Source organism: Penicillium pulvis, assembly GCF_028828015.1.
Source record: "Penicillium pulvis strain IBT 33274 chromosome Unknown contig_5_segment0_segment0, whole genome shotgun sequence".
Lineage (NCBI taxonomy): Eukaryota > Fungi > Ascomycota > Eurotiomycetes > Eurotiales > Aspergillaceae > Penicillium > Penicillium pulvis.
Window position 1 is genome coordinate 259746 of NW_026643078.1, and position 24342 is coordinate 284087.

The 24342-nt window shown below is 49.0% G+C and overlaps 11 protein-coding genes across 11 annotated transcripts; 5 read left to right on the plus strand and 6 right to left on the minus strand.

Moving 5' to 3' along the window:
• Positions 1–158: 158 nt before the first annotated feature.
• Positions 159–1577, minus strand: N7503_006651 (putative endo-1,4-beta-xylanase; the record flags this gene model as incomplete). Its single annotated transcript, XM_057066198.1, has 5 exons — positions 159–898; positions 953–1066; positions 1117–1249; positions 1307–1463; positions 1522–1577. 5 exons carry the CDS (start codon positions 1575–1577, stop codon positions 159–161), a joined length of 1200 nt encoding a protein of 399 aa, XP_056919879.1.
• A 1158-nt stretch (positions 1578–2735) lies between these two features.
• Positions 2736–4151, minus strand: N7503_006652 (HSP70/90 family co-chaperone CNS1; the record flags this gene model as incomplete). Its single annotated transcript, XM_057066199.1, has 3 exons — positions 2736–3451; positions 3507–3779; positions 3842–4151. 3 exons carry the CDS (start codon positions 4149–4151, stop codon positions 2736–2738), a joined length of 1299 nt encoding a protein of 432 aa, XP_056919880.1.
• Positions 4152–4759: 608 nt separating this feature from the next.
• N7503_006653 (3-isopropylmalate dehydrogenase) lies at positions 4760–5962 on the plus strand (the record flags this gene model as incomplete). The annotated part of the gene is made up of 3 exons (XM_057066200.1): positions 4760–5231; positions 5278–5701; positions 5758–5962. The coding sequence occupies 3 exons, from the start codon at positions 4760–4762 to the stop codon at positions 5960–5962; spliced, it is 1101 nt and encodes a 366-aa protein (XP_056919881.1).
• A 439-nt stretch (positions 5963–6401) lies between these two features.
• On the plus strand, positions 6402–7067 carry N7503_006654 (uncharacterized protein; the record flags this gene model as incomplete). Its single annotated transcript, XM_057066201.1, has 1 exon — positions 6402–7067. The coding sequence occupies one exon, from the start codon at positions 6402–6404 to the stop codon at positions 7065–7067; it is 666 nt and encodes a 221-aa protein (XP_056919882.1).
• Positions 7068–7709: 642 nt separating this feature from the next.
• On the plus strand, positions 7710–8789 carry N7503_006655 (peroxidase; the record flags this gene model as incomplete). Its single annotated transcript, XM_057066202.1, has 2 exons — positions 7710–7819; positions 7964–8789. 2 exons carry the CDS (start codon positions 7710–7712, stop codon positions 8787–8789), a joined length of 936 nt encoding a protein of 311 aa, XP_056919883.1.
• A 572-nt stretch (positions 8790–9361) lies between these two features.
• Positions 9362–12634, minus strand: N7503_006656 (uncharacterized protein; the record flags this gene model as incomplete). Its single annotated transcript, XM_057066203.1, has 1 exon — positions 9362–12634. One exon carries the CDS (start codon positions 12632–12634, stop codon positions 9362–9364), a length of 3273 nt encoding a protein of 1090 aa, XP_056919884.1.
• A 769-nt stretch (positions 12635–13403) lies between these two features.
• N7503_006657 (40S ribosomal protein uS13) lies at positions 13404–14629 on the plus strand. Its single transcript, XM_057066204.1, has 3 exons — positions 13404–13492; positions 13634–13799; positions 14085–14629. Exons 1-3 carry the CDS (start codon positions 13489–13491, stop codon positions 14380–14382), a joined length of 468 nt encoding a protein of 155 aa, XP_056919885.1. The 5' UTR covers positions 13404–13488; the 3' UTR covers positions 14383–14629.
• A 394-nt stretch (positions 14630–15023) lies between these two features.
• cp3 (carboxypeptidase C PRC1) lies at positions 15024–16996 on the minus strand. Its single transcript, XM_057066205.1, has 3 exons — positions 16910–16996; positions 16265–16826; positions 15024–16207 (listed from the first exon to the last, which is right to left on the minus strand). The coding sequence occupies exons 2-3, from the start codon at positions 16746–16748 to the stop codon at positions 15042–15044; spliced, it is 1650 nt and encodes a 549-aa protein (XP_056919886.1). The 5' UTR covers positions 16749–16826; positions 16910–16996; the 3' UTR covers positions 15024–15041.
• A 275-nt stretch (positions 16997–17271) lies between these two features.
• On the plus strand, positions 17272–18339 carry N7503_006659 (guanine nucleotide exchange factor SDO1; the record flags this gene model as incomplete). The annotated part of the gene is made up of 2 exons (XM_057066206.1): positions 17272–17338; positions 17405–18339. 2 exons carry the CDS (start codon positions 17272–17274, stop codon positions 18337–18339), a joined length of 1002 nt encoding a protein of 333 aa, XP_056919887.1.
• A 678-nt stretch (positions 18340–19017) lies between these two features.
• Positions 19018–20544, minus strand: N7503_006660 (tryptophan synthase; the record flags this gene model as incomplete). Its single annotated transcript, XM_057066207.1, has 1 exon — positions 19018–20544. The coding sequence occupies one exon, from the start codon at positions 20542–20544 to the stop codon at positions 19018–19020; it is 1527 nt and encodes a 508-aa protein (XP_056919888.1).
• A 2980-nt stretch (positions 20545–23524) lies between these two features.
• Positions 23525–24030, minus strand: N7503_006661 (uncharacterized protein; the record flags this gene model as incomplete). Its single annotated transcript, XM_057066208.1, has 2 exons — positions 23525–23829; positions 23904–24030. The coding sequence occupies 2 exons, from the start codon at positions 24028–24030 to the stop codon at positions 23525–23527; spliced, it is 432 nt and encodes a 143-aa protein (XP_056919889.1).
• Positions 24031–24342: the final 312 nt, after the last annotated feature.

The following is a 24342-nucleotide window of genomic DNA, read 5'->3' on the forward strand; positions in this document are numbered from 1 at the left end:
GTTACTAGATTCCCGGTTTACTGAAATCTAATTAGCGCTGATTGATAGGGCGTACCAGAAAATGGCATAGCAATACGAAGAATCCAATTCGGGTAAAGCCCTAGCGTCTTCCCTTCTAGACTTTCAACCATAGGTAGATCATAAAGCCCCAGCTATACTTAGACGCACTGCGAGTACCAATCATTATAAAACGTACACGTATACCCACTAACACAAATCGTTCCCCCAGTCCAATTCTCACCGCCACATTGCCCATACGCCTGCACACCAGTCGCACTTGAACTCGAACTTGTAGTAGTACTACTCACTGTGTAAGTAGCAGTTTCGGTCGCAGTCCCACACAACGCAGTCAAAATTCCCGTATATGCAGGCTTCTTGACAAAATCCTCATCCCACGGACAAGCAGCACCTTGTCCGGAGAAGGTGTCAGGTACCCAGGAGTATTTATCCGTCCAATCCCAAATCGTAATACCAACACATCCACTAGTAGCCACACAGGCCGCAACGGTGTTGGAGTAATCAGTTTTCTGCTGGGCGAGCAATGCATCTGTCTCGGGGAGAGTCATCCGGATATCCAGCTCCGTAATTGCGACTTCGACGCCCAGAGCAGTGAATGCTGCCATGTTGCTTGCCTGGCTACTCTCGCTAGGTGTGCTGCCCACGATGAAATGAGCTTGCAGACCTACACCATCGATCTTGGCGCCATAAGATTGGACCAACTTGACGATGTTCTGCGCTGCTGTGGCTTTGCTGCCCGCATACTCGATGTTGTAGTCGTTATAGTAGAGTTTGACGTCTGGGTCAGCAGCAGCAGCAGTTGCGAATGCGATAGGGATGTAGGCTTCGCCTATGTATTGGTAGAACAAGTTGTCACGGTAAGTCCCGTCATCGTTGAGACCTGAATTTGTGAGATGCATAACTCAGAGGAAAGAGGAAGGGGCATCTTTCGTACCTTCATTCACAACGTCCCATGCATAGCATTGACCCTTGTAGTGAGTAACTACGTTTGTGATATGGTTTTTCATAGCAGCGAGCAGGGTCGCATTGGTCCAAGTACCGCTCGTCACTGTTGCGATGGTCAATATCCGTAAATTTGTATGATTAATGTGAACTCACCCCAACTTGGTAACTGCTCATACCACACAAGATTATGGCATCTCAGTTTTTGGCCATTAGCCTCCGCCAGATCGGCAATCACATCTCCTTTGGTGAAAGTGAAGGTATTCTGCGTTGGCTCGGTTGCGTCCCACTATGATTAAACTCTATTAGCATTTGGACTTCATTCGGGTAGACAAGATGAGTCTACCTTTTGAGAGTTTCCAGGCGTGATCTGACCAAAGTCATCTGTATTATTAAGTTGTGTCTCATAAGCAGTGTCTGTTAACTCTGGATTGTCGGTCGCGGTTCCAAAGTATAGTTTTCCGAGAGCAACAGCAGCAGTATCTAGACCGGCTGATTGGGCACTACATTGAATTTGGGTTAGTGACTTCGACTTCCTATGGCAAAGAGTATAATGCTTACAGTTGTGGCAGGATACTGGCTGCTAATGCCAGAGACTTAATAGATAGATAAAGCATACTGGAACCTTCAGAGACTGCTTTTCAGTGCCTAGCAAGTGTCAAGCTTGATATAGGCCTAGGTAAAACAGAATGAATAGACCATGGCGTGGGTTGGACATCCTTTATACTAACGACTAAGAGATCGTTCAAGACAACGCTATACTAGTGAGTCTCAGATTGTACAAGTCGGACAATTACCCCGTGGCGGAGTGGGCGCGGCATCCAAAGAAAACAAGGCGCTATTCAACATCTATTTTGAGTTTCGGCTGTAACCCTAACCTACAATGACCCGTACGTTCTTCTTTTCAGTCCCTAGAAAGAAGAGCCTGGAGACTGTACCGGTTAAACACTACAATTTTTGATTTTCCCCTTAAAGTTCAGGAACGTCAGAAGGTCAAGTCCAGGGACCCTGATTATCGGGTGAACGTTAGAGCCAGGCCCTCAAACCGCCATCGTTTCAAATTGCAGATGAAGGTATAATGAACACTGTACTTCAAACAAAGCAATTCATATCTGACAGTTGACATTTGCGGAGCACCATGGATCCTATTTGAGATGGTAAAATATAATTTTCGCGTCCTATTGCTTGGTCTGTCGTAGCGCTTGGACATTCTGCAGGGAAATGCCAAGTCGGACAAGCCTCCGTCTTCCACACGGCAACATAGGACCTGCGTATGTTCACAACCCCGCAATTGAGTGAATAAGAGCCTAAATTAGCTTAAAATGTACTCTTCAGGTGAATAGGCTAATTTCCACTAGTTATAAGTCCGTAATCTCTTATATTGATTCCGTAATGGTGGAATTTTGATTGCCAGGGAGCTTCTCTGGGCTTTATCTATAGGTAAACCGTATATACAAAATGAAACAATTTTGATAGGGTATCGAGCTTTTTGGTGCATGACTAGGAAATTGCCGACGGGGAATTCCAAGATCATAGCTTAGGTCTTGGTCAAAGCTAGCCTGACACAAGTGAGACCAAATATCGCTTCAAAAGCAGACACCCGATGAGTGCGACAATGGGGTACTGACGTAGAGGCTTCTAACATGTCCAATGATAAAATGATGAGAGTCTCTTCGAAGCGGAGCGGGCATGGTTGCTCCTGGTGGCAAAGCAGGCGAGCGGTACGGCGCCGGAAACAGGAGGCATGTTGGATAAGAGTATCATAGTATCCAATCTCATCCTGTTTTCCGAGCCTTCATTTCCGCAATGAAGGCTCCAGTTTTACCACTCGGCACGATGAAAATGCGAACCATCTGATCCACGACCTCGACCTTTCCACCAGTCAGAATTTGCAACAAGGGCAGCTTCTTGCCTGCCTTGATCAGGCCACCCGAAACGGTCTGCATGAAGCACTCAACATTGGGAATAGTGTATTCATTCTTTGTGTCCCACGGTAGCGGGAACATGTAGTCCAAATGATCCGCAATGCAGTGCAGCTCCGAGAAGCTCTTAATGAAGTCCGACTGGGCATCCATAGGGTAGAGGAAAACGGCGGGGAACTCGACTGAGCTTTCCGGCGAGAGCGGATCAGGAACCAGTCGAATTCTTGCATCTTCCATCTCGGGCGGCTGGTCGGTCTTGCGGGTTCTGATCTCACGGGCACGGAGAGCAGTGCTAAGAACTAGGTTTTGTTTGCGGAGAAGTTCTGCCTCGGCCTTCTTTCGGGCGGCGACACGCTCCACCGCGGCCTTGCGCTCAGCGATTTTAGAGGCAGCAATCTGCAATGACTTATTCTCGGAGTCAATGACCAAACCCCGCTTTGCGGCATCTTCGGCTTCGTCGAGCCTCTCCAATTTCAACAAGGCCATAGAGGAGCGATAGTAAGCCTTGACGTTTTTGGGGTTCAGCTTGAGAGCAGCGGCGCAGTCAAGGGTGCAAGCACGGTGATTTCCTGTAGTATCTGTAAGCGCGCGTATCATAATGTCATCGTGCGTACCCAAACTTACCTAGTTCAAGGTTGCACAAAGCCCGGTTGATATGCGACAGCTCTTCCATCTGAAGTAGCAATTTCTTCTCCACCGCCAGATCCTCGGGCTTCTCCCATTTATCTTCCTTAACAGCAATGACCGCAAGAGCTTTGGTGTACATCTCCTTGGCGTCGATCCACCGTTTCTCTTGAACAGCTTCATTGCCTTGCTCCTTGAAGCTCTGTGCAACATCGCCTCGGGTACCCTCGTTTTGCAGAGCAGTAAGCGCATCGAGCATAGGGTTCTCGCCATCTATACAAAAGAAAAAGATTAGCACCGATTCCTCCCTTTAGGAGTCGTAATTCTCAACATACTCTCGTCGCCCGCTTTATCAATATCGGTCATGAACAGCGGAGTCTTGTTCATCAAGTCCAGCAGCTCAGCGGATGTATGCGACTTGACTGATGCCATAGCTGGCGGCATATCAGGAGCAGATGGGTCAGTTTTGGCAGCTTTCAGGCGCTCCTCGTTGATGGGGAACGGTGTCTCGTTGGAAGCAGCGAACAGGTCGAATCCTGAGTGCAGCTGGTCTTGGGGTGCCACTGGAGGCACCTCATTGACAGGCAACTCATTGAGATTGAGCGACTCATCGAAGTCATCTGGGAGCTCCTCAATTCGCGACATTTTGAATGGATTTGAATGGTCTGTAGGAAACTTTTTTTTTTCTTTTGATGTCACTTCCGCGGGGAAAATTCAAGACAAACAGGGCAAACACGAGGGGCGATTAGTGAGCAGTTGCTCGTGGATTCTTTGCATTTCTACCCATCTCACTTCTAAACCCGTCCCCTTCACTTACACAATCTCACCAGAGCAAAAGAAATGAACTGGAACAATTTAATTTCTATATCACGTGCATATGAAGCCCTACTGTTGCTTCCTGAAATACCAGGTGTCGATATTGATCTGAGCTGCTGCCTGAGGACGAAAAGGATCCACTATCACTATGGAGACGAACTCTCAATACCGCTGGGCAACGGGTATTCATGCTGAAAATAGAAATATAGAAGACATTAAAATAAAGATATGAGCTCATGTTTTACAAGCCCAATGATCTCCGTCATCGGATGCCATGCCATCGGGGCTCGCCCGAGAGCAATCAACCCCGCATTCATCGGACGAAAGACCGAATCACGCCTATATCGGGACGACAGATAGATATTTAAAACTAACAAACACGCCTACAGCTTTCGAAACCCTTCGCAGGTCATATAAGAGTGAATATAGTGGTAAGAATGGCTCAAACACACGACATCCTCATCCTCCCCGGCGACGGCATCGGTCCCGAGGTAATGACGGAAGCCCTTAAAGTCCTCAAAACCTTTGAATCACCCCAACACACCTTTCGACTGCGCCAGGAGTTGATCGGTGGCTGTAGCATTGACGCAACCGGCAAGTCTGTTACGGAGGAAGTCAAGCAGGCAGCTCTGGACTCCGACGCCGTGCTCTTCGCTGCAGTTGGCGGACCAAAGTGGGATAATGCGCGACGAGGTCTCGATGGGCCTGAGGGTGGCTTATTGCAGCTGAGAAAAGCGATGGATATTTATGCGAATTTGCGGCCTTGTTCGGCTGATTCACCAAGTAGTTCTATCGCCAAAGAATTTAGTCCATTTCGACACGAAGTTATTGAAGGTGTGGACTTTGTGGTTGTGAGGGAGAACTGTGGAGGTGCTTACTTTGGAAAGAAGATCGAAGAGGAAACCTATGGTATGTGCTACATTCAACCAAGAGAATTAGCTCTGACGAGGGGCAGCAATGGATGAATGGGGCTATAGCGAAGCTGAAATTCAGCGCGTGACTCGTCTATCCGCCGAGATTGCGCAGCGTCACAATCCTCCGTGGCCAGTAATTTCTCTCGATAAGGCAAATGTCCTGGCATCATCTCGATTGTGGAGGCGGGTGGTCGAGAAGACTATGACGACCGAGTATCCAGATGTCAAGCTAGTGCATCAGCTTGCAGATTCCGCATCATTGATCATGGCGACCAATCCTCGTTCTCTGAATGGTGTGATTCTCGCTGATAATACATTCGGCGATATGCTGTCCGACCAGGCCGGCTCTATTGTTGGAACTTTAGGGGTTCTCCCTAGTGCCAGTTTGAATGGTCTCCCGGGGGACAAGACGCTGAAGACACGACCTTATGGGTTGTATGAGCCTACACATGGATCAGCACCAACGTAAGTCCAATTTCATCTTGAGATTTACATATTGTAGCTACTGATTAAAGTACTAGAATTGCTGGGCAGAATATTGCAAACCCGGTGGCCATGATCCTTTGCGTTGCGTTGATGTTCCGTTACTCTTTGAATATGGAAGACCAGGCACGGCGATTGGAAGATGCTGTACGCAAAGTGCTGGACTCGGGCTTGCGAACTCCTGATCTCGGAGGAAAGGCTGGGACGAAAGAAGTGGGCGATGCTATTGTAGCTGCCTTGTAAACAGTGGAGCAAGAGTGGACTTGGGTCTGATCCAAATCCGCATATTTTAGGTACGCATGGTCATTAGTCTTAAATGATGAAATTGTATATTGCTCGGTGATAATAAACGTGTAGATTCTAAGGCAAATACAGCGGTTACACAGGTCTCAAACAATATCTTACTATTTGCGTTATTTGTCTAGAGCATATGGAGATAAAGAAGCATAAGAACAATGAGATCAAATTGTCATCGGCAAACGACTGTTTGAGCTACACCTGAGCGTGATTAGCATAAGACGAAAGTTCCTTTTCTTTTCTTTCTTCTACTCCCTACCTCTCGCAAAGAATGCCCTACACGGCCTTTCATTTTTGTTGTTGTTGACAGCCACTTCCCACGATCTACTAAAAAACTCACCATATCCACCCGACGGCCCCTGTTAGCGACACTCAAAACAATATCATGGAAACCGATTCTAATGAAAGCGAGCGCGGCAGCGCGCCACAAGACCTCAATATTCAAGTCATGACCTCAGCCGACTTCCAGGGCGAAAAGAAGTCAACCCGCCAGCCCCCAGCGGAATTAAGCTTGGCAATGCGCCTGCAAGGCATTGAGGACTGGAGCTCGGAACTCAAAACCGCGACCCTAACCTCCATCGCCGATGATGTAGCCATGGCGTTAATGCTTATAGGCAAGCACTCAGAGACCGGCATTCTGAACCATACACACACACAGCGAATCAGTGATGTTATTGATATCGTTCTCAACACGGATGAGCGGCTCGCGAGGCGCAAAATACGGCGGCTCCGTAAACGAAATCGGGAACAGAAACGGGCATACCGACTTTTAGCCAGCGCGACAAAGGAAGCGCTAGAAAAGTACGAGGCGAAAGTGCACATGTTGAAAGCACGGGTCCTGAGTTTGCGGGGGGAGGTGCGTGATTTGAAGGAAGAGCGGGAGCTGCATCTTGAGCAGATCGACTATCTGGAAGCAGGTGATTTTGGGGATGATGAAGAATGTGATCTTATTGCGGATGAAAAGAAGCTGGAGAGTCCACAGGATCATGATATGGCTGGCTTAACGGATGAAGATGGGGAGTGGGAAGAGGATCCCGAGACCGAGCTTTGAAGGGCATGTTTCTTGCGTTTAATTCGGATTCAAATTGATTAGCATAGGAGAATTCGAGGAAATTCGAATGAAAGAAAATATTCCGAGCCCGATCTCGCCGGGATCTTCTACTGAAGCCGAAGCTTTCCATGTGTAGAGAAGCACGGGTATAAATCGGCTTTCGAGTTCCGAGGTATTAGATCTCATGGCCGACGGCATTTGAAACCCGTGAACGCATTCAAATGGCGTTTTTTTGACGACTCTGAACGTGAACTTCCTTTCCTCTCCCAGTCCGATTCAAGCCGAGATTCCGAGGAGGAGGTTCGTGAAGACATTAGTATTGACTAGAGTTCTTCTTTCCATGTGCATTTCAGTGGCAATTGATAGCGGGTTATCGTAGACCGAGAGGGACCTCGGCATCTGGCAAAGTAACGAGTGCGCGCTGATTCGACCGGCGGATCCACACTCTTTCCCTTCATGTGGTATTGTCTCTCTATCATTCTCCAGACTTTTCCTCTTCCTCGATAATCCTTTTCTCTTTATTCACACATAGCTAAAGGTCAAAATCATCACCGGAATCATCAAATAGCTGTGGTTGTGGTGTTCCTGGACCAATCTTTTTGAGAAACTCTGTATCGACGTCACACTATCTCGGCCGAAAGGATGAGCTCTCCCTATGATTATGAGGCGGTCCGCAAGGACATCGTCGCACAGTTGAAGAAGCCCGACTATGACGATGGAAGCGCAGGCCCAGTGTTTGTGCGACTAGCATGGTGAGTTGACCTGGTTCTCCTTTTAATCTTTTTTTGCGGGGATTTTGCTGTCCCCGGGCCTGGACCCGCTCTGGGGGAAAGGAGCCCGACGCGACCGGTGTAAACCAGCTTTGCAACCATCAACTAATCATACAACTTTTGCAGGCACTCCTCAGGTACATATGATCTCGAGTCAGACACCGGTGGCTCGAACGGCGCCGGCATGCGTTATGAAGCGGAGGGTGGCGACCCAGCCAACGCAGGCCTGCAGCACGGTCGGGCCTTCCTGGAGCCCGTCAAGGAGAAGCACCCTTGGATCACATACTCGGACCTCTGGACTTTGGCCGGTATCGTAGCGATCAAAGAGATGGGCGGACCTGATATTCCCTGGCAAGGGGGACGCACAGACCTAGTAGATGACTCCAAGGTGCCACCAAGAGGACGTCTGCCCGACGGCGCATTAGGTGCCGACCACCTGCGCTTCATCTTCAATCGCATGGGCTTCAACGACCAGGAGATTGTGGCGTTGGCCGGCGGACACAACATGGGCCGGTGCCACGGTGACCGCAGTGGGTTCGAGGGGCCGTGGGTGACGAACCCAACACGGTTCTCGAACTCGTTCTTTAAGTTGCTGTTACAGCTCGACTGGAAGCCTCGCACACTGTCGACGGGTATGACACAGTTTGTGTATGAGGACCCGGATGCTGAAGAGGATGAGGAAGCCCTGATGATGCTGCCGACTGATATGGCGCTCAAGACCGACCCTGCATTCTTGCCGTGGGTGCAGAAGTATGCCAAGGACAAGGACCTTTTCTTTGATCACTTCTCCAAGGTTTTCGCCAAGCTCGTCGAGCTAGGTATCCAGCGCGATGAGAACGGTGCCATCATCAACTCTGACAATGTCATGGGTGGCTATATCTCTGCGCCCAAGAAGAGCAACAAACCGACTGGCCCCAGCAAGAAGAAGAGCGAGCCTCGTGCCCGCCTTTAGAGATGTGTGGGGGTTTCTGTTTCTGTTTTGTCCCTGCATGTTATATGGTTAATTCCCCTTTGTGTTGATAGATCTGGTTTCGGTATTTAGCCAGGTTGATGTAAATAGATCATAGATCATAAGCGAAAGATACATTCCACTTTAAATGTGCCAAGTCCCTAAGTCAGTTCAGTATACATATCCATGTCATAAATATATTGTAGATATGTCCTAGGACCTTAAAGGCAGAATAAAAGGAGAAAGGATAAGAAGAGGAAGATTAGAGGTGAAGAGAAAGGGAAAGGGAGAAAGGGCGAGAGTCTGGGGTATGGAGATGCGGGGGCACGTCGCACGGACTCGGTCCACTATACAGCGGGATGTTTAATGGCGCTGTTGTGATTGGCACAGCGCCCCATTTACTAGTAACGGCCTTGTTTCTCATACAGAATTACTTAAGTCGGAGTTTCCATTATTAACATGATTACAACCTTGGACGCATGCATGTCATCGCATAATCAAAAGTACCTGAATTTTCAAAAAAGCAACTATCTACGCCTCAACAGTCTAGACTGTTCCATTGGTTTCAATGATTCCTATAGCTTCATTCTCTTAGATGGCCCCTGCTCTAAGTCATCTGCAAAGCGAGCCCTCTTGTTAGGTGACTGGTTCATTGCATTCCGGATCGCCGTCTTCCGCATTCTAAGTTCTCCTGGGGGCCTGGAAATCCAATAAGGCCTCGGCTCTGGAGGGCCTTCATAAGCAGATTTTGCTTCATTGAATTCCTCCCCAACATCTTCATCCCCTTCCTTGTCCTTACCAGACTTTTCAATCGACTTGCCCTTCGTGGAAGACTTCTTATTGTCCTTTTTGCCAGTGTCCTTAGATGTCGCTCCTCGAGCTTTGTCCTTGGACCTATCGCCCTGCCTTTCAGTACGTAGTTTGGTAATATCACTGGCTGTTGTCTCTTTCGCTGCTTTCTTAGCAGGATCGGAGACCTTCTTTTTATCGCATGTTTTCTTTCCCGGTGCATTCTTGGTAGACCCATCGCTTGGGCGCACACTCGGTAATTCTACTGCGACCCTCTGCATAGGAGTTTCCGTGATATTCTTCTGGTGATTACTTCTGGCAGGAGCTTTGCTTCGTTTCTCAGCATGCGCTTCCCTGAAAATTTTCAGCGAAGGTTGATTGGACGTCCCATCGCCCGAGCGTGCTTTCCGGATTATAGTTCTCAGATATGGACCCGAGCGTCGGGCACGGCTAGAGCGTCGGACTGCGCCAGCATGCGCCGCCCACTCCATTTCATCCAAGAAAATGATATTCTCCGGGCTTGGCCAGTGCACGTAGTCCATCACCGGGGTACGTGGCTGGCTGAAAGGCAAACTATCTGCATCATCAGCCCGTGGAAGAGACGGGAAGTTGAAGGCGCCGTTATCTCCTGGAACACCTTGAGGCCACATCTCAGGGAATTCGGCCAGCCTGGAAGGTGAGTTGAGCATCGAGTCGAACAAGTTATCGTATACAGGTGGTCTCTCGGTATTCCCATCATCTTGTAGCTCTGGAGGCCAGGCGTCGAGTATATTGTTTAGATCTTGCATGTCGACGTCAGCAGGAGCCATTCCGGGTGTACTTGGCACCTGTTGTGACGTGGAGCGCGATGTAACTTGCACTGGAGTGGGAAGTTCGTCAATATGCACCTCTCGGAAAAGAGTAGTAGCCACGGGTATAACATGATCTTCTGGTGGTGAAATGACATTCTTGGCAGATGGATCTCCAGGTACTGGCAATCGTACATATTGCCACGGGTCGTGGCTTCGTAAGATCGATCGACCCAGTGCAACCATACGCTTACAGCTACTAACGGTGGAAAGAACAGCATTCATCATGTCCATCGACGGATTGATGATACGTTCGTAGATACCAATCAAGAAGCCAATGTCGGTCCAGTCATGGGGGACTCGGTCCGAGGGATGTTGTGGGGGGATGCCACCGAAAATGACTCCGTCGTTCACTTCGTCATCGTACATGCGGATGTTTTCATTTTCGTTATCGCCTCGCTCTTGGTCATTCCAATAGACACGCACATGACCCTCTTTATAGTATATTCCCCCGAGCCAGCGATACGTTGCTATTCTCTCCTTTCCATTCGAATCAAGGTAGCGGAAATTGACATTTTCAGTATGGTTTTTGATACGGACTCGAATCCCCGCCCAATTTGATACGACCAAGCGAAGTGGCAGCTCATCAATTCTTGTCTCTGAACGGTCGTTTCCCGTGCCACAGTGAATACATTTGGTTTCGCGTGGAGTGAATATGCAGCTCTCGATCAAATCTGCCATCCATACACCTTCGCTGGTATTATGATCTGCAATGTTGGGTAACAAACAGTTGGCATATTTGTCACTCTCTAGGATCTCCTGGCCACTGCAAGCACACGCCCGATGGTATTCAGAGAATGTATAGTAGAATTGCGAAAAGTTCCTTGTACATTCAGACCAGATGGCCCACGACGGAGCGGGCTCTCCCATTTTGATAGAAGGGACGGTAGCACAGAGCTTTCTCGAGAATAGGTCTCTCATCTTAATGTTTGTAGTCAAATCAAGAGCCTCCCAGTTGACATTTGTTATTTCGATAAATGCCTTTTCGAGCTCGGTAATCTCTCCATATCTCCAACTTCGACGGTCTATATTGGTGCAACCGACGTCAAGTAACATACCCAACACAATAACACAGTCAATTGAGCAGCTATAATCGCTCCAGATTGGACCCCTCCCTCGATATGGGTAGAGAGTGGTCGAGCTGTGATCAAACTCAAAGTTGATCGGATCTAGTTTGAGATACGCATGTGCAGCAAAAGTTCCAATCTGCACCGTTTGTAAGTCGTCAGTGGAGGAAGCAGTTGCATATGACTCCGGTACTCGGCTCGGTGCATTGGGGTCCCGCTGGAGGTCATGGTAGGCAAATTCCAAGATAGTTCTCTCAATAGCCTCCGTGAGCCTTTGGGTAATCTCGGACATGATTAAATCTGTTTCGGATAGGCTTTCTTCTGATTCGCTAATAGAATGGCTAGATGATCCAGCACGAAAACTCTCAATTGCGCAAAAATTTTCTGGAGCCGGCTTGATGACATGCATTCTTCCTTCACTTGTTTGGCTTGCACTAGGGGCAGGTCCAAGCAGCGAAGCTGAATCGACGTCGCGAGTCCTTTTTGGGGCTTGTTGCTTCACCACATGGCTTTTCGAGCTCTTCTGTTGTTTAGCTCCCGGCTTATCTTTCTTGTGTGGCAAGGATTGAGTTCTTTCAGCACGCCGTTTATCTTTTTTGGTTGACTTGACAGGGGTCTCGTGTTCGACCACGGGCACCACGGGCAACATGAATTGGTGAATGATACTGTCCGATAAATGATCAGGCGCAGCAATTGGGCGCACCCATTCGGGGTCTACTGGAGCACGGGGATCTGGTCGAACTGGATAGAACCGGCTGATCGGTCCAACCTCTTCATCGCAATGCTCCCAGCCCATGAGACGGGGACCAGTGTCTCGGTGAAAGTTGAAAAGCTCTGCAAAACTCGTGGGGCGGTATCTGTCTGGCATGTGATAAAACATCTTCCATAAACTTTGCATGATTGCTTTCTTGCTCTGAGTCTTCTTGGATATGCCCCAAAAGTGCAGTCGTCCAAGTAGTTTTGCAGTCTCCAACTTGACGGCTCTAACATCATGGACACGATCATATCGGATGTCAAGAAAGGTGTAGTCTTCAGGGCATGGTTCCAGTGCGGTCAAGTCCCATAAATTATTCGGCTCTGGAGGAAGGCTGAAATCTTCCACGCGAGTTGGGAAGCTCCGTATGTAATCAATATCGGAATTCATTGCGACGGGACTCATAAGATACTAGAGGAATGCAATCGAAGTAATAGACAAAGAAAAGGAGCTTGACGGTAAAATGGTAAAATTGAATTGAAGGATAAACAGAGGGTCTTCAAAAAGGCGAGATCGCACGATTTATGTCTACGAGGGGAAATTTTTCTCTTGTGCTTTGTCTAGGCAAGAAGTATCTCGAGGACAAAGATTATACCATAGGGCCATGGACTTGAATGAAAGCGCCTTGAAGGTGAATAGTTCTAAATTTAAAATTTCATAGAACAAAAGTATGTGGAATGCACGCAATCGACCTCGATCAGAAAACAAAGAACTCATCTCCTGAATACCGCTATCATTCAACTCAGAAGTCGTTGAGCCTTAAGAGTCTTATAAAAGTCTACCCAACGGTTTCTACCGATTTTACCCTCGAGAAGCGCTAAAATGTGTGATCGAGGCATTATGTATGATGCGTGAAGAGCCCAATAATTATTTAAATTTTGCTTGAAAGCATCATGTTGAAGCATCAAAGACTATGTGGCTGATGGTGTCAAAGAGAACCTTGGCAGTGAGAACGTAAACTTGGACGGTAAATACAGGTAACAGAGGCATTTAATTCGAGGCTGCATTTACTAAAGTTACAATACCACAGGTCATGTGATACGTGCAGATGGGCCAGTCACATGACTACCTTTTAAGGACTAGTGGCAATCAAGCGAGCCCTCACACACTAATTCCCAAGATGGTTAGCGTCCCAATTACCCGATCCCACAACGGACAGCAAAGTCACTCGAGACTTTCGAGACTCTGCTCCTCTCCATCCCTCTGTCGACAATTATCGCGAGCCCTCGCGCCCATCGCCCATTATGTGTACGTTCTTTCCCACGCAAGCTTCGACTCCCTGCTACGCATTCAACACACCAAAAAACACCGTTGCTAGATTTTTGGGGATCGCACGACAAACCCCCCAGAAGGAATGACCTGGCTAACATGTCGCCCTTTCTGATACAGCGCTCGTGTCCGGCGAGAAGACGAACTTCCAGTACATCCTGCGTCTCCTCAACACCAACGTTGATGGAAAGCAGAAGATCATGTACGCTCTGACCCAGATCAAGGGTGTCGGTCGCCGCTACTCCAACCTCGTCTGCAAGAAGGCCGATGTCGACCTCAGCAAGCGGTACGTTTTCGATACAATCTACAACGATCCTGGAATATCTGCAATGTCTTTGTCGAATCTTTTCTCGAATCTTTGGATGGAAATGAAGAGGGGGAACAAGGGTCATCATACAACGCCTTGAAGGAGCACACATTTGGTGTGTGTGTGTGTCTACGATCCAAAAATTCTGCATAACAGAATACACCACCGCAAAAGGATTTGGGACTGGAACCGATCGTGAAAGACATTGCAGAGGCCTGGACAATTATCACCAAACTCAAGCGGAAGTGCTGACATTTTTATTAGTGCTGGTGAGCTCACCACCGAGGAGCTGGAGCGCATTGTCACCATCCTCCAGACCCCTACCCAGTACAAGATCCCCTCGTGGTTCCTTAACAGACAGCGCGACATCACCGATGGCAAGGACCACCAGGTCGTTTCCAACGGTCTTGACTCCAAGCTCCGTGAGGACCTTGAGCGCTTGAAGAAGATCCGCTCCCACCGTGGTCTCCGTCACTACTGGGGCCTGCGTGTCCGTGGTCAGCACACCAAGACCACTGGCCGCCGTGGACGCACCGTCGGTGTGTCCAAGAAGAAGGGCTAAACTATTCGTGTCGTTTTTCCGGGGGCTTTATTTGGAGGGATTCCTTTATTGTCGGTGTGTTTCTATGGGCATCCGTGGGATCTTTGTCCCCGCTGGCTGGGTGTGATGCCAGTCTTTAAAATTGAAAATGAATCATACCAATATGAAATGAACCGATTGATTTCCTTATATACGTATGCTACCTATAACCGGGCATGTTCCTTATCGTCTCGCCTGGTCAGTCATATAGATGTATGTTCCTTGTGCATGTGATACCTATTCCTAGACTTAGCAAGGCAGATTAGTTTAGAGGGAGCTAAGGGCAAACTAGCCCGGCTTCGGTAGCCCACCGCTGCCAATGTATGAAAGTCGCGTTACCTTGATTTATATCCAAGCTTTGATGATCCATCTGGCCGGCTTTGATGGTACGACGCTTGTTACATGCTATGAAACCTTGCAATTTAGAGTCAACGAGATCCATTGATAAACTTGATTAAATCCGAAACTTGTATGTACTTGACATCGAGACAACCCAACCACTAAAGCCAGGAGAGCTAGGAAACGCAAACCAATTGTTTCTAAAACCTCCCACAAGCATTGCAAATTGTCACATTCTATGCGAGGCAAATCCAAAGAATAGATTAATGCAGTAGTGGTGAATATTGATAATCAATGGTCACTTAGAACCACTCACCTCCCAACCAGCGGTTGAAGAACTCCAGGCTGGACTCAGGCTGGTCCATGGGGACCATGTGGCCACCACCGTAGAGACGCATGAAGGTAAAGTTGCCGTGGGACTTGACCTGGCCAATCTTCTTGCCCTTGTGGACATTGTCCTCGATGACAAGGTCCTCCAGCTCAAGACCAGCATATGCCTTCTGGCCAGGCCACTCGAGGGCCTCAGTCCAGGCCTTGTTGCCGAGCCAGTTGCAGATAAAGTCGGCATCACCAGCGTAGATGAGGACGGGAATCTGCTCGAGGAGTCCCGGGACCAGGCGGTGATAAGGCTTCATCCAGTCACCGTGCATCATGAAATTGCGGTTGATGTCGAAGTTGCAGGAGTCGTAGCCGTCAACCTCGGCACCCAAAGCCTCGCGAACGTGTTCCTGGTTCAGGTAATCGCTAACATAGGTCATGCCGTCGTAGCACAGACCGGAATCACCCTCGCACGGTTTGCGAACGTCGTAGACGTTCTGACCAGTCTGCTGGTAAGGAGCCAGGAGGGCGTTGTTGCAGTAGATGGAGGCCGGTACACAGACCCAGGCGCTCTCGCTGTTGTAGCAAGACTCAATCAGAGACTGGCAACGGGACAAAGCGTTGTCCATAGACTGGCAGGCGCTTTGATCCAGGACGGCTGGGTAGCCGCCGTCACCGCAAGCCATGGGACGGTAGTATGCGTACTGAGTGAGACCATCAGTCAGACCGTTACCGATAAGCACAGACTTAAGGTTGATGTTCCGGTTCTTGTGAGCAAGAATCTCGGTAGCAAAGACCGGGATGTAGTGGCCAGCATAGGACTCGCCAGCGATGTGGAAATCCTGCTTGGCATACTCAGGGAATTGCTTGAAGAACAGGGACAACAAGGCATAGATGTCCTTTCCGGCAGCTACAGTATCGCTGACGGTAGAGCCACTGTAAGAGTAGCCGACATTGACTGGCTGGTCCAAGAAGATCACAGAGGCATTGGAGTTCCAGGAGAATTCATTGTAAACGGTCTTAATCTCGGCGTTGACGGAGCTAGGACCAAGCTCCATGAACAGACCGGTAAGAGAAGAGCAGCCGGGACCGCCGTTCAGCCAGAGGACAACGGGGTCATTTACCGGGTCATTGCGGGACTCAAAGAACCCTACACAAGCATAAGTTAGAAACCTGAGATACCTGATGAGTTGGATGTTGAACTTACAGTAGAAAAGGTGCTTGTCATTCTCGTTGTCGTCGAGGTAACCGCTGTACTGCTTGACGTCAGGGTCGACGCCCAGGACGCTGGGGTCCACCTTCTTGACACGAAGATCATAAGTCTCCAGCTTTCCATCAAGCTCACGGTGCTTGGAGCCATCGGCACCTTCAGTCCAGACGCTTTGCACATCCGCGCCACGGACTACAGAGTCCCAATGGGAGTCAGGTCGGCGAGTGTGCTTCTTGGGGAGCGAGAGCATGGGGGTCTGATCCATGTTGGGGAAGGCGTCTGAAACTTCCTTCCACATCAGCCGAGCCTCGTCAGAGAGGGTCTTGAACTGATCCTGAAGCTTCTGGAGTGGCTTAGACATGAAGTCTGCACCATCCTGGACCAGAGCATGGGACTGTTGCTGGAGGTCACCCATGACCTGCTGCATGGGGACAGCCGCCGAAGCAGCTCCCACCAGCAAAGTGGCGGGCAGAAGTCTCATTCTGAATGGTCTTTAATAACTAATGATGTAAAGATGGAGGTAACGATAGCTGATGAACAGCAGTGGGTACCTAACGGGCTACAGGGCTTCTTATCAGTAAAGGGTTCAGAACATCATTATCCCACAATGTAAACAGGTAGAAGGATATAAAAGCAACATACACAATGAAGTGGTCGATGATAATAATAAAAGGGTAGGACGAAACGGATAACAGAGGACCCGAATCTGGGGAGGAAGGAGAGGAGGTTGGAACCCTGGGGGTGATGACGCCGGACCGAGAGATAAGAGGAGGCACGTGCGGGGTCACGAGCCTGCGACCTGGAATGGATGACTCAGCGGCTGATAAAGATCCTCTTCAGGGCGCGATCAAGTTAAAACATACAAATACGACGTCGCTCTCCAGGGTCTTTACTGCGGACTTTTGTACTTAGATCTGGATCATCTATACGCTCGCTGAAATCTCATTTCCTCTCTGGGTTTTTTTTCCGACTTTTCAAGTCCGCTCTTTGCGGCTTCCCCCACTATGCCGATCAACCAACCCTCCAACCAAATTAAATTCACAAATGTGTCTGTCGTTCGTCTGAAGAAAGGTATCTTCCAAACGCTAGAGTGCCCTTTCTGAAGAGTATTGGTTGCTAATTTTTGGGGGGTTACAGGAAAGAAGCGCTTCGAACTTGCTTGCTACAAGAACAAATTGCTAGAATACCGATCTGGCGCTGAAAAAGACCTCGACAATGTGCTCCAAGTCCCAACCGTTTTCCTCTCTGTATCAAAGGCTCAGACAGCCCCATCCGCCGAGCTCGCAAAGTCTTTCGGCGCAGATACACCCCGTGATGAAATCCTGCAAGAAATCCTGCGCAAAGGCGAAGTGCAGGTAGGCGAGCGAGAGCGCAAGGACATTCTCGAGCGTGTGGAGAAAGAGGTACTTGATATCGTATCGGGCAGGCTGGTTGACCCGACTACGAAGCGCGTGTACACCTCTGGCATGATCTCCAAGGCGCTAGACCAGCTGAGCTCGGCCAGTGGGCAGCAGCAGAGTGCAGACCCGAATGGCGCGGGTGAGGAGCAGCCCAAGAAGCCACTCTGGACGGGCGTTTCTTCCAACCGATCTGCGAAGAGTCAAGCGCTTGACGCTATGAAGGCGCTCATTGCCTGGCAACCCATTCCTGTGATGCGCGCTCGGATGCGCTTACGGGTGACTTGTCCCGTATCACTCCTCAAGCAGTCCGTCAAGGCCGTGCCCAGTGCGGCATCTGGCAAGGAGAAAGAAGCGCCCTCGGGTGGATCAAAGTCCAACAAGAAGAGCAAAGGTGGCAAGAAGGCCGCCAAGCGAGGAGATGACTCTGATGCCGAGGCCGGTGGTGCGTCTGACGCTGAGTCTGGCCCTAAGGCCCCGTCTACCGTCAAGGACAAGATTATGGCCTATATTGAGTCAGTTGAATCACAAGAAGTGGTTGGTGGGGACGAGTGGGAGGTGGTTGGATTTGCTGAGCCGGGTGCCTTCAAAGGATTGAATGATCTCGTTGGCAACGAAACGCGTGGAAGAGGACGCGTGGAGGTCTTGGATATGTCCGTTCGGCATGAAGATTAAATGCGTCCGGAGCAAGCTTAGGATGTCCTTCTTTAAGAGCCTTCTTCACCGCAAACCTGCATACTACACCGCCAAGCATTATGTACATCCATCACGAACCATGCCCCATGACTGATGATCTTGATAGAAAAGCAAATAAAAGGTTTTTGAATTGTTGGGATGGTGTTCAATGCTAGCCTGGCTAACAAGACTGTGCTACCTAGATATTGCCCAATCTGCATCATGCCATGAAGATTTGATCCCAAGGTTGTCGTACATGCGATACCAATCCTCATACCTCCTTAGATAGGGAGAAGGTATTGCGCACACAATGGTGCCGAAGTGATCATTTAAGGCAGATTGAAAAAATTGAATAGCATTTGCAGTTTAGGTGGACCAAACTTTGATTGTTCTAGGTCTGTAGGTATCTGAAAACTTGAATCTCATATAACGCACCACAAATATAGCTTAGCCACTTTGTATACAAATGTAGAGAAAAATAAAAAAATATAAAAAAAGGACGACCAATCCAACTCCCTAGAACCAACGCCAAAACATACCTGGGTATGAGAAGTGTCCTATGAAGGACAAGGAGAAAGATAAAGAAAACACAAACAGAAGATCAGGACCAACCTTGGAAAAGGGCTACCGGGTAGAGCGCGTCCCAATCCCTCATTCTTGCCTGAACAGGAAGGAGTTTCAGACTTCCAACCCAAGACCAATAGCATCACAGCCTGTCACCAACAAAATAACATTTTTGCCTGGTCCAAGTTCTTTTGCCAGATCGATGGCTGTACACACCGCGTGACTCGAGTCCAGCCCAGGCAGAATGCCCTCGTGGTATCGCATTGTTTTAAACCCATCCAGGGCATCCGCATCTGTAGCGGTCTTAATTTGAATACGACCACATTCCTTCCAATGAGCCATCTCGGGCCCGACAGTCGAGAGATTGAGATCTGGCGAAATTGAGTGTGAGTCAAGGACTTGCCCGTCCCAATTCTGGAGTATTAAAGTTCTTGCGCCCTGGAGCACGCCCATTTCCCCGTTATCTAGAGCGGCCGCCCCAGTGGCTTCGACGCCAATTAATCGAATTGTAGGGTTCGTGAGGAAAGGCCTAAACAATCCAACAGCGCCGCTCCCGCTACCAACTGCAGTGACGATAGCATCTGGTTGACAACCGGCCGCCTTATGCATCTGGATCGCCACCTCCTCGCCAAGGAGAGCCTGGAACGTGCGTGAGAGAGTAGGTAGGGGACTTGGCCCCATCGGGCCTCCCATCAGGTAGTACGCAGACTCGTAGTTACAAACCGAATAACGGAGTGCTTCTGTGATTGCAGCGCGTAGGGAACCTATTCCTGAAGGGGTCCGTGCGGTCAGGACCCTAGCTCCCAGTATCTTCATCTTAAGGACGTCCTCTTCCTGCGCAAGTGCATCCGCTGCGCCTATAATAACGACGCAGCGCATACCTAGGCGTGCGCACATCGACGCTGTAAACTTACCATGTTTGGCTGCGGCACAGTCGGTGACTACCTCTGTGAAGCCCATGCGGCGGGCTAGTAGTAGCTGACCGAGGATATTCCGTGACTTATGACTGCCGTATTCGCTCTGATCCTCTCGCTTTAGCCAGATAGTGGCGCCTCCAGCTAAGGATGTGAGCTTGCTTGCAATCTGCAGCGGAGTGGGTTCGGCCCGCTGGTACGTGGCATACTCGGACCAAAAAGAGGGGTCTGAGATAGTGGCCTCGAAGAATGAGGTCAGATTGTTGAGGAAGTCTATGAGAGATTCTGGTGCAAACCGGCCACCATATGGGCCGTAGCCATCAAATGTGATTTGTGGCGGTCTTAGTGTGCCATCTACCTGCAGGATCGAAACATACGGTGTGTCACTATCCAGAGAAGGTATGGTGCCAGTCGATTTGGCAAGCGCTTCGGGTGGTAAGGAGGGGCTCTCACTGGTTGCAGAGCTGCTGGTGACATTGGACTCCGTATCGGATACGAAAGATGAAGAGTAGGTGCTAGCGGTACCAGTCGATAGAGGAGCTGACCGAGATACACTGTTCTCTCGAAGAAGTGTACTGATCAGGACTTGGCGAGGAACGCGAGCATAATAACTTGCCCTACGAATTGATCTCAGGCGAGGTATACTTTGTGCATCGTCTCCAGTAGAATCAAGGGTCTCAGAACCCTTGTAAGAAGAAAAGCAAAGAAAGCGCAAAGACTGAAACATTCTTTGTGCTGAAGACCCTGGGTCCAGTGGCAGTATTGAGTACTTCGAGAAGAACCAAAGATGCATGTAGAAGTATAGAGCCACTTTTTGACTGCTGTTCTGGTCTGAAAGATGCCAGGCACGAGGATATAAGGATATCACCACCTGGGCCGTATGAAGCGCGACTGCCACGTGGAAAGATAGACGGTGAACGAGGTTATACAGCAGGATGAGAATCAAAATCTGACGGGTGTGTACCTTGCTTAAATACGATTTGAAGTAGATTGCTGGGCACTATTCCATGAGAATCCTAGTTATTATCGTATCCCCGTGAGTTGTCTTTGTATTTTCCAACTTAGCCCTACTCCCTGAAAAATCTCCGTATCGGCAACATTAACTTCTACCATAGTCCAATGACCATACATCACTCTTGATTGGGCTCAATTTCGGGTGTTAATCCATATGCATTTTTCGGAATCGCGGTGGCTATTGTTAGTATCTAGATATTCGTGGCCTGCTACTGTATACAATTCCCAAAGCGGAATATGCTCTACAGTAAGAGCAGCGATTACCATTCCCTTTTTCTGATAGACCAAGTTTGCCGAGAAAATCATACTGTGACATTCGGCATGCATCATCAGAACCCAACGGCTAGTTTGACTTCAACGTGCTCACATTCATGGCCTGCCGCGGCAGACTTGAAACATGGCGAGGCTTCACCAGGCTCCCTCATGCCTAAACATGAATAGACGCTCAGCTCAAACCTCCCTAACATCTATGTCTTGATCCAATTGGAGAATTGTTTAACCAATAGATGTGTGGTTTGATTGTTATGCGCCAATTGGCGCAGTATGAAGAAATGTGGGCACCTCTTGGAAGCAAGGCCCTCACTTCTTGAGAAGATTCGACAATCAGTTTAGACTCATGGATATATATTTTAGATGATTATTGAGCAAAAGGTGTGCTTTGTTCGCAATGGCCTTATAGGATTAGTGGACGAGAGGTCTGCGATTATTGATTATGTGCATCCCTGTGGGGTTAAACCTCCGTCAAACCTTGCATTCCAGGGTCAACCAAGGGTAAATTCTTCGGTTGGGGCTGCATCTCTTTATTCTGGACTTATTTCAGCGCTCGAGTGAAATGGAGCATAGGCACACATTGCCACCATACCGAGCTAGAGCTTTATCATGACCGAGGTTCCCGCCCCCGATTGTCATATTTGGGATACCAATGGAGCGTAACTTAAGGAACTTGTCTGCAACCCTAGGTAATCAATGTGCCCTGTCATCAAGCTCAGTCCATGCTTTTGAATGTGGGCCTTTCCCCTTAGATGTTGAGAAGCAACGGCCACCTGTCGAGATACACGGAAACATATTTTGGAGAAGTATTTAGAAGCTATAGTAAGGCACGCCTAGATCCCCGACAAGTCCCCGATCCAAATAATTTTGAACCCCTGCATCACACACATCAGTCCCCACAAGAAAACCGGACAGCAGGATCCCTGCACGAACCCTAGCACTGGAGAGCGGAGAATTTGTGCCAGTCAGCTGCCAGTGCGCAATCACGCATACGAGCCAGGGGTCCTGAGATGGGGGGAAATGAGCTCATCAGCCCAGCTTGAAGATAAATGGCCACCCTCCCTCTTCCTCAACTTCGACTGTGTACGCCCGGTGTTCATATTTCCACGTGGGCTTTGATCTCAGCTGGTCATATTTGAAATTCGGATCCCGACTCAAGATGGGCGATGACGCTGTGTGTGACTATAACGATGGCGGTAGCACACCGTGGAGATTTCATATAGGGGCTTTTATCGGCGCTTGCATAGCTGATCTGAAATTTATTTTTTGGCTCTCTTACAAAATTGTGAGGAAGCTTGTTGGGAGTCTAGCTTTACTGCTGCAATCGTTCACATAGTAAGTACCCATCGTTTTTAATGCCTTCCAATGCTTCTTCTAATTGTCTCAGGGGCGATTTACTCTACTCATTACACATGTCCACTCAAGAAATGTATCCCCACGTCCACGGCATCTTGATGTTCAAATATGCTGGAAGGCAATACCAGAAGCACAAAAATAAGACATAGGCATGAATCATTGCTGGACAGAGACTGATATAGCCGAGGGACATAACTGGAAGTTATACTTAAGCTTGCTGTCATATAAGTGTGGAACTACATAATAACCTCTTTACTCCTGACCCGCATTCAAAGGTTGCATGTGATTCTAGGGTTTCCGAGTTATTATAACAGACCATATTATCAATACCATCCCCAAAGTCCTTATCAGGGCAATCCCCTGGATGCCCCTTAAGCCACCTCGTAACAAACTTATCTAACCTCACAGGGCTTGTCGTCATAGCACGAAGCCAAGTTCGCATTCTAGCCACTCAAAAAACAATAGACCAGGATAGAAGGCCGATCAGGAAGGATCATTGCCTCGTTTGTCCGATGCCCAGACTTAGTGGCGGTCCAGCGGGGTCAAAGGCTTGGCTTAGCGGGGTTGACAAGCACCACAAAACAGGCTTCTAGAACTATAGCTTAATATATTGTTTATTTGGAACTAGTGTATTTATAATTTGATTTATATTTAGCGACTGGTTTATATCTAATCTAAGATAGACCGTTCTGTCGGGCGATGACACATCGCGTAAAGCAAAAACTCCGAACGGGTATACGCTCAAATGCAATGCAGGGATAAGACCCGGGGGACAATAATAAGTAGAAGATAAGGCCAGGGACCAATTCAAGTCCAGGACATAAGTCTTCGGCGGAAAGAATCACCAGTCTCACAGAGCTGGTACCAATCGTAGTATCATATGATCGGAAGGATTCGTGCAAAGGTCGTGGATCAGCGTCCATTCGAACCAGAATCGGACACTTGGTCGTATTTCGAGGGGCACCGATCCGAAGCATGAGAGATGTCAAGCCAGGACGATCACGGGAGAAAGAGATAGAAATACACTCTCCGGGATGTGTAACAAGAATGTAGGTAGGTGTACAGGTTTACGCGCAGAGCTGCACGGCAGCCAGGGCGCGGGTGAGGTCCTCTGGTGCAAATGGCATTTGTTTGCCACGGGGCGACTTGGGAGCGGGGGACATCGCGCGCACAATAGGCGAGGAGAACCGGATGGACTCCTTAATTTGAGCGATGGTGTCTTCTGGGATTTCGTAGACCGAAGGCTCCGGGAGAAGAGTCATCATGGAGCCGTTAGAGCTGTTCGAGTTGACAATGGTAGACGATTGGGAGCCCGTGTTGACAGGGCGGGGCGAGTTGGTTGAGATGGGGGACACGGGAGAATGAGAGAAATCTGCGGCGGGGGTCGTCAGGACGGGGATTCGAGGGGTCGATCGGAGGTCTTCCGTGGGCTAATTTAGTACATACCTGGATCGATCGCGACTCCATCATCATCGGGAGAAATATCGCCAGTGTCGTCGGAGTCAAATGGACCAATGTCATAAGTGGCGCAAGGGGAAATAGGCAAGTCGAGCGAACGGGAGCGTTCCCCCATGGCACGGTCGAAGGACCAAGCGGCTAAACGCTTTTGGTGTTCCTTATCGAACGGGCCGCGGAATTTGGAGGGGGAACCTCATGTCGACGATAATATTCAATCTTGGGTTTTCCATTCAGTTGACTGGTGCTGCTGGATGAGCGGTGGAACACCCGCTTGACCCTTTCACGGAAAGTCATGATGGCAAGAAGAACAGAGGTTGGCCTCACAGCAGACCAATCCCGGATTGGGAACGGACGCGGAAGTGCAAGCACGTAGTGGAGTAACGGTCTAGGAACTGTATGACCATTCTCTGCACAGAGTACTTAAGGA

Bases quoted from the DNA above. Each gene is read 5' to 3' on its own strand.
- N7503_006657 (XM_057066204.1), top strand. The intron at 13,800-14,084 runs GTACGTTTTCGA...CATTTTTATTAG, and splicing joins GATGTCGACCTCAGCAAGCG to TGCTGGTGAGCTCACCACCG.
- cp3 (XM_057066205.1), bottom strand. From the start codon at position 16,748: ATGAGACTTCTGCCCGCCACTTTGCTGGTGGGAGCTGCTTCGGCGGCT. The intron at 16,208-16,264 runs GTAAGTTCAACA...ATGCTTGTGTAG, and splicing joins TGACAAGCACCTTTTCTACT to GGTTCTTTGAGTCCCGCAAT.